Source organism: Polistes canadensis, unplaced genomic scaffold (assembly GCF_001313835.1).
Source record: "Polistes canadensis isolate GaletaPanama2010 unplaced genomic scaffold, ASM131383v1 scaffold_69, whole genome shotgun sequence".
NCBI classification, from domain to species: Eukaryota; Metazoa; Arthropoda; class Insecta; order Hymenoptera; family Vespidae; genus Polistes; species Polistes canadensis.
The window spans coordinates 86,306-101,612 of record NW_014569616.1 but is presented as its reverse complement, the minus strand read 5'-3'; the positions used below and the strand labels follow the sequence as shown (position 1 = coordinate 101,612).

The following is a 15,307-nucleotide window of genomic DNA, read 5'->3' as shown; positions in this document are numbered from 1 at the left end:
ATTGTATTATATATATATAAATAATTATGCACAAATTGTAATATAGATTTTAATATTTAAAACATCATTCTTCCATTCAATTTTAACTTCCCCCTTAATAAAAACAAAACTCATTCAAACAATAATCAAATTATCCTTTATAAAATAATATTCATCTCTTAACCATACCTAACATTAATTATCTCGAATCAATAATTTAACCCCCTTTCTATTACCCCTTACCCCAACCAAAAAAAAGAATATAATTTCTTAAAATCGCAAAAAACATACATAATAACATTAGGGCTCGCGTTAAGAAGAAAAAAAAAGAAAACATTCAGAAATTCTACTCGGGTACATCCCCATCTTTCTTTTTTCTTCCTCTCCATATAATAATCTTATCTTTCTCATAATTGGCATCAACCCGGTCACGTATCTTTCTCTATCCTATCTCATCTTTCTATCTATTCATCTCTAGTTTCCATCTCCTTATTCCATTTCCTTGGAATACACTCGAGTAAAGCCTCTCGATTGTTTGCGGATTAGGTAGTAAAAGAGAGGAGGAGGATGAGAAGGAGGGGAATGAGTTGAAGACGAGAAGGGATTGTGAAGAGAGTGGTATGGTAGCAGGGTGGTGGGTTGGGGGGGGGTAAGAAGGAAAGACGCAACCTCGGCGACGATTAATCGAAGGAAACGTTGAGGAAACATCGTTGAAGAGAGATGCACTCTTACACATACACGTGCACACACACTCTAACCCTTACCCTCTCTCCCTGTTCTACCCTTTCGGTTGTGCTTTATCCGACACCTGTATTATCAGCACAAAGCACGACCGTCCTGGCCAGGTATCGACATACCTCGTCGGCTGCCAACTGCACACAAGGCACCTAAACTTAACACTTAAGTATGTATATTCGCGAATACACTTCTAGACAAAGAGTTAATATACATACGAGTATATATAGTATATGTTTATGTTAGTATATATATATATATGAGTGTAAGAGAGAGAGTGGGGAGGGATGGGGAAGGGAAAGGAAGGGAGAAGTGGAAATGTATAGTGGATTACTTAGAGTGTGCTAGGAAAATGGTAATATATATATATATACATACATACATACATATATGTATGTATATGTATAAAGTTATATGTAGTTATCATTAAGAGCTTCTCCCATGATCGTGATCGTGGTCGTGATCGTGCTTCTATCCGATGCAACTTTGAATTAACGATCGCGTTATATCATCAGACAACTCGTCGTGTAATTACATGTCTCCCACCTGGCAAAGGGTTAATCAGACTACTACACAGCATGTTATCTCTCTCTCTCTCTCTCTCTCTCTTTCCATCTCTGTTTATATGTGCATGCTTGTATCTGTGCGTGTGTATCTATTTAATCTAATAAGATGAAATAAAGTTTCTTATTCGAATCATATTTCCGAGTTGTTATTATTATTATTATTATTTGTTGTTGTTGTTGTTTCAGACTCTTTATTGAAATTTTGATTAAAAATGATATTACATTTGTATCGCTCGATTAATTGTACGAAGGTTTTTTTCACTATCGAATCATACGTTCGTTCTAGCGGAATAATCATTTTCTCATTTTTTCCATAATATTCTAGTTTTCTTCGAAGGAAATTTTCTATCGTTTTGTCTTCCACTCTTCTTTTATTCTTCTTCTTCTTTTTTTTTTTTCTTCTCTCTCTCTCTTATGTAAATATAAAATGTAAATATATATATATAGATATAAAGGCATAAGGTACAACAGGTATTTCTGTGCTGGATGGAAATAAACCTAAATTACTTTTAAGAGGTACAACCTCGGTGCCCGATTTGTCCAAGTGGAATAAATAAATAAAACGTCTTGCACATTTAATCAAATCATCACATTTTCTATTTTGACTATTTTCCTTTCCCCCACCCCTCCTCCCCCTCCTTCTCCTCCTCCTACTCCTCTTTCATTTTTGTTTATCTATCATTCTACCATTGAATGCAGAAAGTCTTCTTAACGAGAAGGATACGCGTTTCTATTTGTTCTTTTTCTCTATCTTTCTCTCTCTTTTATTCTACATCGTCTTCTTTTCTTGTTATATAACCGTTATTATTATTATTAGTATTATTATTGTTATTGCTGACAATTATCTAGACGTTTCCCTATATTTTTATATCAACTCTTGTCCTCTTTTTATACGCGAGACTAACTTTTAATGTTCGCTTTTTTTTTTTTTTTTTTTTTTTTCACGATATCTATATACGTTATATAATTTTCTTAAAAAAATCTTATTATAACGATAAAAAATACTTTTCTTTCTTTTTTATTTTTTTTTTTCTACAAGTATTTGTCAGATTAAATATTTCACCAATAAGTAAACATTTACTTTTTTTTTTTATCCTTTCTTTCGTTTTGTTTTTTTTTCTAATTAATAATAATAATAATAATAATAATAATAATGCACGCGTGCAGAGATAAAAAAATTGGTTAAAAAATTCTATTGAAATAATTCCACCCCAAGGATCTTTTAAATTAATTTAAACTATGCACTCATTCTTCGCGATGAATGATGAAATCTCAGTTTTGATTGAAAAAAGAAACAAATAAAATTGTGGTATCCTTTTGTTAATGTATAACCTTACTCTAGTTAATTTCGTATATAAAGAGAGAGAGAGAGAGAGAGAGAAAGAGAGACCAGATTCTCTTAATAACATTTATTCAAACAGTGTGTTGTCAAGGATTTCATTCGTCTAGAAATGTTCTCTCTAAAAACCGGCCCTCCCCCGTCCCCTTTTCCCCCTCCTCCTCTATCCTCCTCCTTCCACCTCCCCCTTTCCTATTTCTCTCTTTCTTCTTTGTAGCAACGCACACTTTTACATGAAATTTTAACGTTATATTTCATATTTCAATGTTGAGAAGAGCTTCTTAGACGAATTATAACGAGGGTCGCAGATTTTGTCTCGCCAGAGAAAACAGGGCTTTTGGGTTGGGGATTAAGAAGAGGAACGAATAGGTAGGTAGGGGTGGGGGTAGTTAAGAGTTACGGGGTTTGAGATTTGGGGTTTGAGGAAGAGAGATGGAAAGTGAATGGTAGTAAGACCTGTTCTCGCTAAACAATTTTGCTACTCATCAAAGTTCTGTATTATGCAATCAAATAAACAAGTATAAATATATTGTATAATTTTGTAAATCTATTAATGTTAATAAAACTAATACCACCGCGTTAGCTGAGCATCATTTCAAAACAGGACACAATTTTAAATTCTAAATGTAGAAGACAATTGATACAAATGAAACATTAACGAAATGATGTACCACATATAACAAATAATAATACAAAATTTTAGAATAGACAGAAATAATTTAAACAACATTTATAACGAAATTTTTCAATTTAATTATCATAAGTAGAAGACTGGAATAGAGGGAACCGTAATAGTGAGGATATCTAGACTACTAAACACTAATCTAGATTGAAACAAATTTGTTTGACTGTTTGAATATAATGGATTAGGATATAACGAATTATAGATGTTTAGTTTTTTGAAAATTATAAGAATGTATGTCTGCTCAAATGTAAAAGACTCTGAACGTTAGAGATCGAAGTAATATTTAATATTTTTATAATGTGTATGTTATTCATGTAATTCATAATAACAAAATTTCCAGTTGCTGATGAAGTCCCAATTTGACGAAAAAAAAAAGTTCTTGTTCTTTGTATTGTCCAATTTCCCTGCTAAACATATTTATTAATAATTGTATATAATATTTATTATTAACATTTGTATATATATATAGTAGGAATAATTGAATTTTGTTAAAAATTCTAAAGCTTGTTATGTCTGTGCATAATTCGACTCGATTATTATAAACTTTCGTTAAAATTGTATGAGATTTACGTTAAGTTTATTGGTGATTTTGATTTGTCGGAAACTTTGGGTATCATTATACGGTTCATTTTTGACAAAACACATCCAAAATATTTGAAACCAGTTTATTGGTTATCCGTTAGAATTCTTTATCCTTTTAAAAATTGCGTCTGCTAATAATTTTGTTGATACAAAATCTTCTTGTGTGTCTCATTTTATGTACAATAAAGTTATTACCTTTCCGACACTTTTTGATAATATTGTAATAATGTCGGGGGGGGGGGGCAAATAGTAAATTATTTTTTTTAATACCATTTCTATCACACGAAAATTTCAATCATTTGGTAAAAAGGAATGTCATGATAATTAAAAATTTGTGGTCTATGATTTCCTAAATTATTTTCAATAAAAAATAAAACACCCATGGGTGAAAGAACTTGAAAAATTTAGTATTTAATTTTATGTTTTAGATTTAATTGTAAATCCATAATATGTATATTGCGTAAATTTTGTTTAACTGCATTAATTAAACGTACTGATTATTCAACTAATGCAATTGTCCAAAAACTGAGGTTAACTTGTTAAATACTAATTAATTAAAATTACCTTCATCACTGCCTTCGGACATTATCAATGATAAATATCGTAATTTAAGTATAAATGGACTTAGGCCACATTCTAAATAAACGGCTTAAATCTTAATTAGTAATGTTATATTCTTAAAATACTTTGCTGCTCATCAATCTTCTTTTCTTTTCTTTTTTACACACACACACACACACACACATATATATATATATACATATATGAAGAAAGATTGAAAATTGGAGAATGTTAAGATTCACATGGTCGTTTGGTGTATTTACGAAATATTCGGTCTTTCACCGACGTATTTGATATGTGCTGACATTTCACTCATGTGAATCTTGACATTCTCCAATTTCGGTCTTTTACCGTAAGATATATATATATATATATATATATATCTATTAAAAAGGCGAGAATAACTTGGGAAACTTGTGATGCGAACGAATTGATTTCATAGTGTGTGTATTCGGTTGACTTTCCCTGACCAAACTCGAAGAAATCTTGGTAGATCGCCAAAGCGTAAAAATTCGAGAAAAGAAGAGAAAAATCGCTGAGCTCGTTGGTTGGTTTGGCGGGTTGAGATGAGTTTGGTGGAGGAGGAGGAAGAGGCTGGAAGGGGGGTTCCCTTAAAGCAATGCGATAAAGTACTTTCCTTGATTTTCTACCGTATAAGAAAAGAGTTTTTCGTATGTGTATGTGAAAGTGGTGGTGTGGCAGTGACGTGGGGCGGAGGAGGGAGAGGGGGAGGGGGAGTGTCGTTAGAGGATTCTTCAAATTCAACGATGAAAGGACAAACCAACGCCAAGATTTTCAATTTTCTTTTAGTTATTTCACACACACACACACACACACACACGTATACACATACAGACAGACACAAACCCATGTGGAACACTTACACGCACGAATAGAAAACGTATATCGTAGAAACAAACGCCTAGGATTGGTTGGGTCTATTAATCATCGTTCGGTGAAACAGTTAAAGGAATTTCTCAAGGTTGTCGAATGAAAACTCCTGAACTTCTCTCATCCTATTCTCATTGTAGACAATTTCAAACAGCCGAAAATCGATCTGAAACTCTCTCTCATCCCTTCCCCATTCCATTTCTATTCCTGAAACGACCGGAGAAACAAACCGTCGGAATTAATTCACCTACGTTTATCCGCGAATGAGATAGCATTAAACAGCATTAAACTATCGTGGAAATAGTTTTGGTTTTAGTTAATTGTTTTTGACCGATAGCCCCAAAGCAGTCAACTTTAGGGATAAACTAAATAGAAACGAGACACGACGGCGGGGGTTGCGGGGGGGGGCGGGGGGTTTGTGGTTAGTGGTGGTGGTATATTAGTGCAAACTGTATCGTGTTATAATATGCGTTTGGTTAAAGAAAAAAAAAAAAGAAACTATTCTTAACAATTTCATCTCTTTACATAAATCATTTTATATTTTATGATTATGATAATATTGAAAAAATGTACATTAGTGTAATCATTACGCGTTAAATCAATCAATAGAATTTATTTCTTTTCAAATATTATATATTATTTATCAAATTATAATATTTACAATTATATATTTGAAAATTAAAAATTAGAAATAATAATTGTATAATAATATTTTTTATATATAGCCTAAAAATACCACGAATTATATTTCCATTATTTTTAACATTATTTTCTTTCCGATCTGAACAAAACCTTGACACACACACACACACACATCTACATAAACACACAAAGTAAGAAGAAGAAAAAGAAAGAGGAAAGCTTTAGCAATTGTTGGCTGTGGTTTAAACAGAGGTCAAAGACGGTAAAAAAACGGCTGTAAGGAGAACTGGTATAGTAAAAGAAGAGGAAAAAGGGTGAGGGGAAAGAAGAAACAGAAAGATATCAACCATCCTTAGAGTTTACCACCATAAGATTTACAACGATGTACTTCTCCAAAAAATCTATACCTCCTCCTCCTCTTTCTTTTTCTTCTTCTTTTTCTTCTTCTTCTGCTTTGCAAGCTATCATTATTCTCTAGCTTTTACCAAACGTTAAGGGATGAAGAAACGTTATCCATCGGAAAGTCTTCTCAACCAGTAACGCACCCTTTTACCAACAACCCCATTTCTTCCATCTTCAATTCCGTTTTACGTTTTACCTTGGCTCCCTCCCCTCCCCCCACCCCATCCCACCACCCCACTCAGGATACTCGTAAACTCAACAGGAGTTTCTTTTCGCACCGTTCACGATTTATTTTTCCTTCTTTTATTTTTCTTCATCTTTCTTTCTTTCTTTCTTTCTTTTTTATTTCTATTATTCGCAAATGTAAACGCCGTTTACTTTAATTCGATCCATCTACAAATTCTATATATATAAGGTATATAATTTATATTATAGTTCTTATGAGGGTTTATATTTTATGGAATATAATTGCGTTGTGAGTTTCTGCAAATAAGAGTCGATTACAGTTAACGTTTTATTTTTTAACAGGTACATGAAAATAGGTAAATCTTTAATATACTAACAAATAACAATCGTATATATTCTAATCTTTAACAATTTCATGTATAATGTACCTGTTAAAAAATAAAATGTTAACCCCGTAATTCAAGTAATCAATTTTCATTTATTATTTGCGCAAGATGTTAGAAAATTTATTATTTCTTATTTTTTTCTAATAAATAATTTTCTCTTTCCTGTATATATTAAAAAATTAAGAATTATGAAAAGAAATAGAAAAAAATTATTAAAAGCGTGCCACTTGATAAACACAGTCGCATTTAAGATAATATAAACATGTATACAACCAAAATCAAAACTTTAAAAGCTTTTTTCTCAAAATTGGCTTCGTGTTAGGATGAAATAGTTTACCACGATAACACTCTACTAATATACTACTAATATACCAAAGCTCGTTAAAATCCATGAGGGCACAACTGTAAGTAAGGTCTTCTTGTAAGTCTAATACTTCTGCACGTTTTAACTGTAACAGCAGCCGGTTTAAATAATTACTAACGGGGTGACGAAATATAAATAATAATGTTAATATAATAAATTTTTTCTTATCCAAAATTTTTCTAATATTATTACTAAGTTTAATCTTAGGGATACTACACTACTACTAGTAGTTCGAAAAGTTATGGTAGGATAACGGTTTAAAATTGACTCTATATATAAGATAGTGAATACTTATGACTGTAATGAGAAATGATGTTATATTGACTCGTGAACAATGACTATCGAGTTGCTGAGGAAGTCCCAAATATAGGGACGAAACATTCAATTGATAAATAGATTGTTCATCTAATTTAAACCTGTCCAAAAAAAAATATCCCTAAGATTAAACTTAGTAATAAATAATAATATTTCGTTACATATGTTTATCATTTTTATTTAATATTCTATATTATTTTGTTGTCTTTCTCATTTGATTTCTATTCTTTTTTCTTAGCCCCGTTGTTGTGTCATGCGTTATAAAATCAACTTGTGCGTGCGTGCGTGCGTGCATGTACAAAAGAGAGTTTCTAGGATAAAGTTTATTTTTATGTTTTTAAGAAAAATGGTGAGAAGGGAAAGAAACCAAAAAGGAAAAGAAAGGATGAGGAAAAGAAACTAGAAGAAAGAAAGAAATAATAAAAAGATAGAAATAAAAAGTCGGCTTACATTTTCACGTTCTCTGCTTTTTATTTATATCTTCCTTTATTTCTTCTTTATTTGTCCCTGTCATTTATTCTTATATCTATTTTCTTTCTCTTATTCGTTAGATTCCTCCCTTTAAACTTTTCCTTCCGACCCTTTCCTTCTCTCTGTTTTGGAATTCTGCCCAACCACCCACCACCACCACCCAACTACCACCCATCATCCTGAATCGTCTAGATTCTCAAGTATTTTTCATTGTTTTACTTTAGATCAGGATGTAGCACACCCCCTCCCCTCCCCTAGCCCGCCCCCCGCCGAACAAAAACCGAGGAAACCTTTCAACTTCTTTTTTTGATTCCTCTTTCTCTCTCTCTCTCTCTCTCTCTCTCTCTCTCTCTCTCTCTCTCTCTCTCTCTCTCTCCGTTTTTCTTTGAGAAATTAGACAAAGGACAAATGCTTCCAAAAAATCCGAAACAACTTACATTAAACCAACAACTTCTGACCGCTTAACAAAAATAAATAACAAAAATAAATATGTCATGAAAAGAGTATAAATTTTGCTTAAGGGGTTACATGGGTTTAGGACTTTCAAACAAATTTTTTTTACAATTCTACAACTCATCTAGAATATTGTATTCAATTTTGAAGACGATAGGAGTAGTAGTTTTAAAGATAGGGCCCTGGGAAGTTGCACTCTTTAATGGCTCTTATATCAGCACTCAAATCTTTAAACGCCTTTTTCTCAAAACGCTTTTTCTAAAGTCGGTTGTCAAGATTTTTCGAAAACTATTTAACCGATTTTCATGAAATTTGCTACACGTTTTCGTGATACTATTGACAAGGACTTGGACGAAGGATTTTCGTTTTTTTTTTCATAAAATCGAATTTTAAGAAACCAAAATGTGATGAAAATTGTAGCGAAATTTGAATGTTCTTGCTAAAAACGTTGCCAAAAATTCAAATTTTAATTTTGTTCTTTTTCCTTCGTCCAGTATCTAGTTTTAAGTATTCCCTAAAAGATCCTATTTTTTCAACAGAAAAATCCCCACCGTTTATAAGTTCTGCTGTCAACGCGAAAACMCTTTTTTTCGGTGGGGTCACCGGAAATGACGTCGCAATGGCTGAGTTTCAAATATTTTTCAACGAAAAATTCAGAAAATCTTCTTTAAATATGTATCTTAAATACTATAAAAAGTTTGAATAAGAATTCCATTTTTTATATAGAAAAAAAAATTCTTGAAAATATGCTATTTTTTCCCGGTGTAAACCCATGTAACCCCTTAAATTTGGGTATACGGCTGAACAATTGAATTGCACGGTACGTGAACAACTTTCTTGTTTATTATATCTCACGTAATTGGCAGATATCGTGTAAGCCAAAGGGTTTAATTAACATTCGAAACCAATGAAATTTCTACGTCTATCATGCTAATACCCGCAATTTCTTTTTCTTTCAAGTCCTCTACGTCCTACCACAACCACCACCATCACCCCTCCGATATTTTTCATCTCCAGTTATTTTAGCTTGGCAAGGGAACATTTCCTCTCTATCCCCAAACCGACGGGACAACATTCACGGTACACAGGCCCATCCAGTTTTTATTTTACCGAGCCCCAATTCCAATCGTCCACTCGTATTTTCTTGACGAGGCACGTGTTATAAACGTTGACGGACAAGTAACATTATACTCGACCTCCGGTGCAATATAAAATTGGTTAAACGAAAAGAAGAATGAAAATATGTGAATACGACGAACGGAGGGGGGGGTAGAGAAGAAGATGGGGGAGGGGCGAGAGGTGTGTGTGTGTGTGTGTGTGGATGGATTGTGTACGAGTTAGAGGGATGATGGTAGTCCTCTAATTTTACGTTTCTGTCGTGTCACGTGGATGAAACGAAATGTAATAAACGAGGGGTAAAACACGAAACGAAACGAAACGAAACGAAGAAGTCAGAAGATGAGACGGGATGAAATGGAAACGTTGAGGGATGAGAAAGTGGAGGAGGAAGAGGAAGAGAAGGGACAGGAATGGTAAAAACGAGAGTTGGGGTAGCGGGGAAGGGGTTGAAAATTTCTTACTCACAGAACGTACGCATTAACGTTGATATAAAGTTAACTGAAGTTCTTCAACGTAGGAGGGGAAAAGTAAAGGGGAAGAGAGAAGTGACGCAGAGGGGTGGAAAAGGGGGGATGGGGGGGTTTGAAACCGTGGCAAGCTTTTAAAGACTCAACGTACATCAAGACTCGAACTCTTTGACGAAGAGGGAAGAACTTACATAGATTTAGGAGTGTGTGCTATTGCATTGAGTTGCAACACTATTCACTCTCCTAGTGTGTTGCTAACAGTGGAAATCACGTTTCCTTCTTTCCTTCCTTCCTTCCATCCATCCATTGCTTGCTCGCTTGCTTCCTATTTCTAAGAAACTTTCCTTATATTCATTCTCTCACATTAAACGAAAGCACGGCGGCACAGGTGGTACATTCTGTTGGTGGGCGTCGTTTTAAAGACCCAAAGTGTTGGGACAAGAAGGAAGGAAAGAAAGAATAAAAGAATGAATGAGATGAACGTATGAATGAAATTTTCCCCCCGTCACCGCGGTAGTAGGTGTATTCCTGTTGATTTATAATTAAATAAATATTTGTTATATATATGTTACCGTCAAAGCCGGAAATCAGGCATTACTAGTAAATCCTCGGCATTACTATGAATGTGAAGAGCCTTCAGACGAAGTCGGAAATAAAACTTTTTGGAGAGTTTTTCCTAGGCATAGAACATAATACTTTGATATTCTATAGAATATCAAATTACTATTTAAACAACGTTGAAAAGAATAAATTCTAGGGCACAGACACAAACAGTTATACGCAACCCCTCCCAATCAGAGGAGTAAATCAAATAACAGATTGCAATGCTGTAAATTGTGCATCTTTGCAATTTCTTTGAAAAGTTTCGGTAAATATTTTTGATACTGAAAGTCAATAGATTTTAATGAAACTTATATTAAATTAAAGTACACTCTTTTATCTAAACGTAGAATACCATATCGAGTTATAAATTTAGCATGTAATGTTCAGAAAATGTCAGAGAATGCAATGCTGTAAATTGTGCATCTTTGCAATTTCTTTGAAAAGTTTCGGTAAATATTTTTTATACTTTTTGCAAATGGATTTTAATGATTTTTATATTAAATTAAAGTACACTCTTTTATCTAAACGTAGAATACCATATCGAGTTATAAATTTAGCATGTAATGTTCAGAAAATGTCAGAGAATGCAATGCTGTAAATTGTGCATCTTTGCAATTTCTTTGAAAAGTTTCGGTAAATATTTTTTATACTTTTTGCAAATGGATTTTAATGATTTTTATATTAAATTAAAGAGCATTCTTTTGTCTACACGTAGAGTATATTTTCGCATTATAAATCAATTTGCAAAGGTTCAAAAAATGGCAAAGAAAAATTAGCGGACTAGGCATTGTTCACATTGCCTAACACCAGGCATTGTTAACATTGCCGGGGGAGGTTTGGAACCTAGGCCGGTAATGTTAACAATGCCGGGTTTTAGGCATTATTCACATTGCCTAATCCGCCAATTTTTCTTTGCCATTTTTTGAACCTTTGCAAATTGATTTATAACTCAAATTTGTATTCTACGTGTAGAGAAAAGAATGTACTTTAATTTAATATAAGAATCATTATTATCCATTTGCAAAAAGTATAAAAAATATTTACCGAAACTTTTCAAAAAAATGGCAAAGATGCACAATTTACAGTATTGCATTCTCTGACATTTCCTGAACTTTAAATGCTAAATTTATAACTCGATATTGTATTCTACGCGTAGACAAAAGAATGTACTTTAATTTAATATAAGAATCATTATTATCCATTTGCAAAAAGTATAAAAAATATTTACCGAAACTTTTCAAAAAAATGGCAAAGATGCACAATTTACAGTATTGCATTCTCTGACATTTCCTGAACTTTAAATGCTAAATTTATAACTCGATATTGTATTCTACGCGTAGACAAAAGAGTGTATTTTAATTTAATATAAAAATCATTAAAATACATTTGCTAAAAGTATAAAAAATATTTGCCAAAACTTATTAATGAAATGGCAAAGTAGGAAAAATTTACAGCATTGCATTCTCTGACATTTAATGAAGTTTTCATGCTAAATTTATAACTCAAATTTGTATTTTACGTGTAGAGAAAAGATTGCACTTTAATTTAATATAAAAATCATTAAAATCTATTTGCTAAAAGTATAAAAATTATTTACCGAAACCTTTTAAAGAAATTGCAAAGATGCACAATTTACAGCATTGCATTCTCTGACATTTTTTGAAGTTTAAATGCTAAATTTATTACTCGATATAGTCTTCTACTCGTCTTTTTTCTCTCTCTCTCTCTCTCTTTCTCTCATTTTTTTCTTTATATATATTTTTTTCTTTTTTTAAAATTAAACATCGACCAACGTAAATTATTTTTCATAACCTCGCCCACCTTCCCTTCCCCCTTCGTATTATTCTGATTTAATCTTCGATTATTGCAAAAAAAAAATTAATCTATCGTTTCCTAATTTTATTCTCTTGTTTTTTTTTGTTCTTAATTTTCTTTTAAATTATATAATATATGTCATAGAAATGATGTAAAAATGATCTATCGATTGATATTATTTCTCTTCTCTCTCTTACTTTAAGTATCATACACGCATACAATTTGTTTTTGATTCATAGAAAAATTTAGAGAAAAACAGGGGTGTGGGGGTGGAAGGCTTGCTTGCACCACCACCACCACACACACACACACACACCGGTTCGCATACGATATGAAACGAATGAATTTTTCAAAAATGACTCGTCGAGTAAATCTTTTCCAACGAGGACACATTCATTCCCCTATTCATTCCTCCCCTCCCCTCCCCTCCCCCTCCCTCTTTCCCAACTTCCACTCAGTTTTTCTTCGTCTCTTCCTCTCCTCCTCCCCCCACCCCCTTTATCCACAAAACGTTCGTATAGTAAAACGCAATGTGCAAACTCCATTTTAAAAAATGTTCCCTTTCGAAGGGCATCAAAAATAAACATGTCGTTTCCGATAAATCGATTGATCGGCGGGATTATGGGGTATTGTGGTTTCATGTGCGTGAGCAGAAAAAGGTGCTGAAGTTTTATTCCTAACGATGATGTAACACGCTTATAAAGTTATGCGAGTGACAAACGACGAAGGGTCAACCGAAAGATGATTGAGTCAGGTCAACACTCGTGTTTTTCACGCTTGGTCAACGAAAGCCCTTTTTAAGGGAGGAGACCTTAAGGCCAGGGGTGTCTCGTTCGCAAAACAAAACCCTCAATAACCTTTTTTTTTTGGATTATTTTCTTTCCTATCTTTTTTTTTTATTCTACCATCCCTTTTAAGAAGAGATTTCTTTTTTTTTTTCACGTAATTGCTCTCTCAAACGATTAGGAAAACCCCTAATCTCTTCGTCTGACCTTTTTTTCACGGTCTAACGATTGGAAAATAAATTTGGAGGGTTGGAAAAAGGAGAATTTAAATCTGCTTTTCTGATTTCTAATGAAATACAAAAAGTTGGAAGTCAATGAACAGGGGGAAACTGATTTATTATAACAATGTTGTATCTATTGGTGGGATGTATATAGGTGTATATGTGTGTGTGTGTGGGGGTGTTATTTATATTTATATATATTAATTTAATTTATATATATTGGGTTGGCAACTAAAGTGATTGCAGATGTTGTCGATAGACAAATCACATTTAATTCAATTTTTTGATAGCGAAGGTCAGATATTTTATGAACGTGGAATTATGTCACTGCCCGAAACGATGGGCAAAAGGCCACCGATTAATACGGACACAGTATAACACCTAATTGAATAAAGTCATATTATATTTGTTCAGTAAAAATTAAGAATTTTCCTTTTTATTTAACCAGTTAACTGTGTCGATCATTTTGCAAAGTGCGCCTCAGTGTGTGTCGCGATAATCAACCGATGACGGATATAGTCGTCAAACACAGAGTAAGTGGGGCTGTTGAAATATTCGGTCAAAAAGAAAACTTTATTTTAGAAAATGAATGAATTTATGAGTAATATTTAAACAATGGATCAACGTAAAGCTATATTTACACATAATTAGCGAAAAACTTAAAAAAAAAATCAAATATTTAACAAACAAACAAACAAAAATTTTTGTTTTTTTTTTCTCTTTGGTTAGACATCCAGGACATCATCGCAGATGGAAAATCTAATATACTTTGTTGTTTTTGGTTATGACACGTCAAGATAAAAATCGGGATAATCAAAGATCTAGTGTCCAACTGAAATTATCTATAATTTTCATTTGTTTATTTCATTTCGTCCTGACCCCTAAACATTCTAAACATATTAATATTTACGAATGTAATTTAGTTTTTGCCAGAATTACAATTTCAATATCAAATTGTATGAAAATTTTACGCATGACGGGTATAGCCGTCATAAAACAAAATTCTGCCATTCTTCCATGACGGATATAGTCGTCAAACACACTTAACTGGTTAACATCCTCAATAACTTACAATTAATTGCCATTCCAATATTTTTATATATAAATTATTATATATAATATATAAATTAAAAGATATACACGCACACACACAAATTTTATTCTCGTGTTGGATAAATTTGAGCGAAGACATTTTTTCAATTAAATTGGAAAGTAGAGAAAAATGATTCTAATGAATCTTGCTACGTTTTCGAACGATACTTAAATACACACGTATATCGGTGACTTCAAGTGAGTAGGGAAAAATATATATATATATATATATATGTGTTTGTATGTGTAGTACAAAAGTCACAGCATCAGGTGTCTCTCGGCGTCACTAAATCGTTCCTTTTATTCTTCTTCTTCTTCTTCTTACTTCGACTTGCTCATAAAACTTTTTTTTTTTCATCGTTTACTTTTATTTCTTCGATTTCTCTATCTCATTTTTGAAGAAAGAAAAGAAAGAAAATGAGAGAGAGAGAGAAATAGAGATAGAGATAGAGGGAGAGGTTAGCTGGTTTCAACAAACGTCTTCACACCGATCGTTCGATTTCAAAAGAGAGTTGATGTTTCTATAGAAAAAAGAAAAAATAAAAAAAAGAACGAAGAGGGAAAGAAAATAAATGAAATAGTGAATAATGAGATGATGATAGAAACAGAGTTTTATATATATATAAATATATAAATACACACTTTACA

The 15,307-nt window shown here is 32.6% G+C and overlaps 1 protein-coding gene across 1 annotated transcript in view; it reads right to left on the bottom strand.

Annotated features, from left to right (window-relative positions):
- Nucleotides 1-4,472, bottom strand: part of LOC106786228 — a 6,489-nt gene extending 2,017 nt beyond the window's left edge. Inside the window, exon 1 of the mRNA XM_014747381.1 lies at nucleotides 4,451-4,472. Within this exon, the coding sequence (XP_014602867.1) occupies nucleotides 4,451-4,472 (22 nt within the window). The remainder of the gene's footprint in view (nucleotides 1-4,450) is intronic.
- Nucleotides 4,473-15,307: the final 10,835 nt, after the last annotated feature.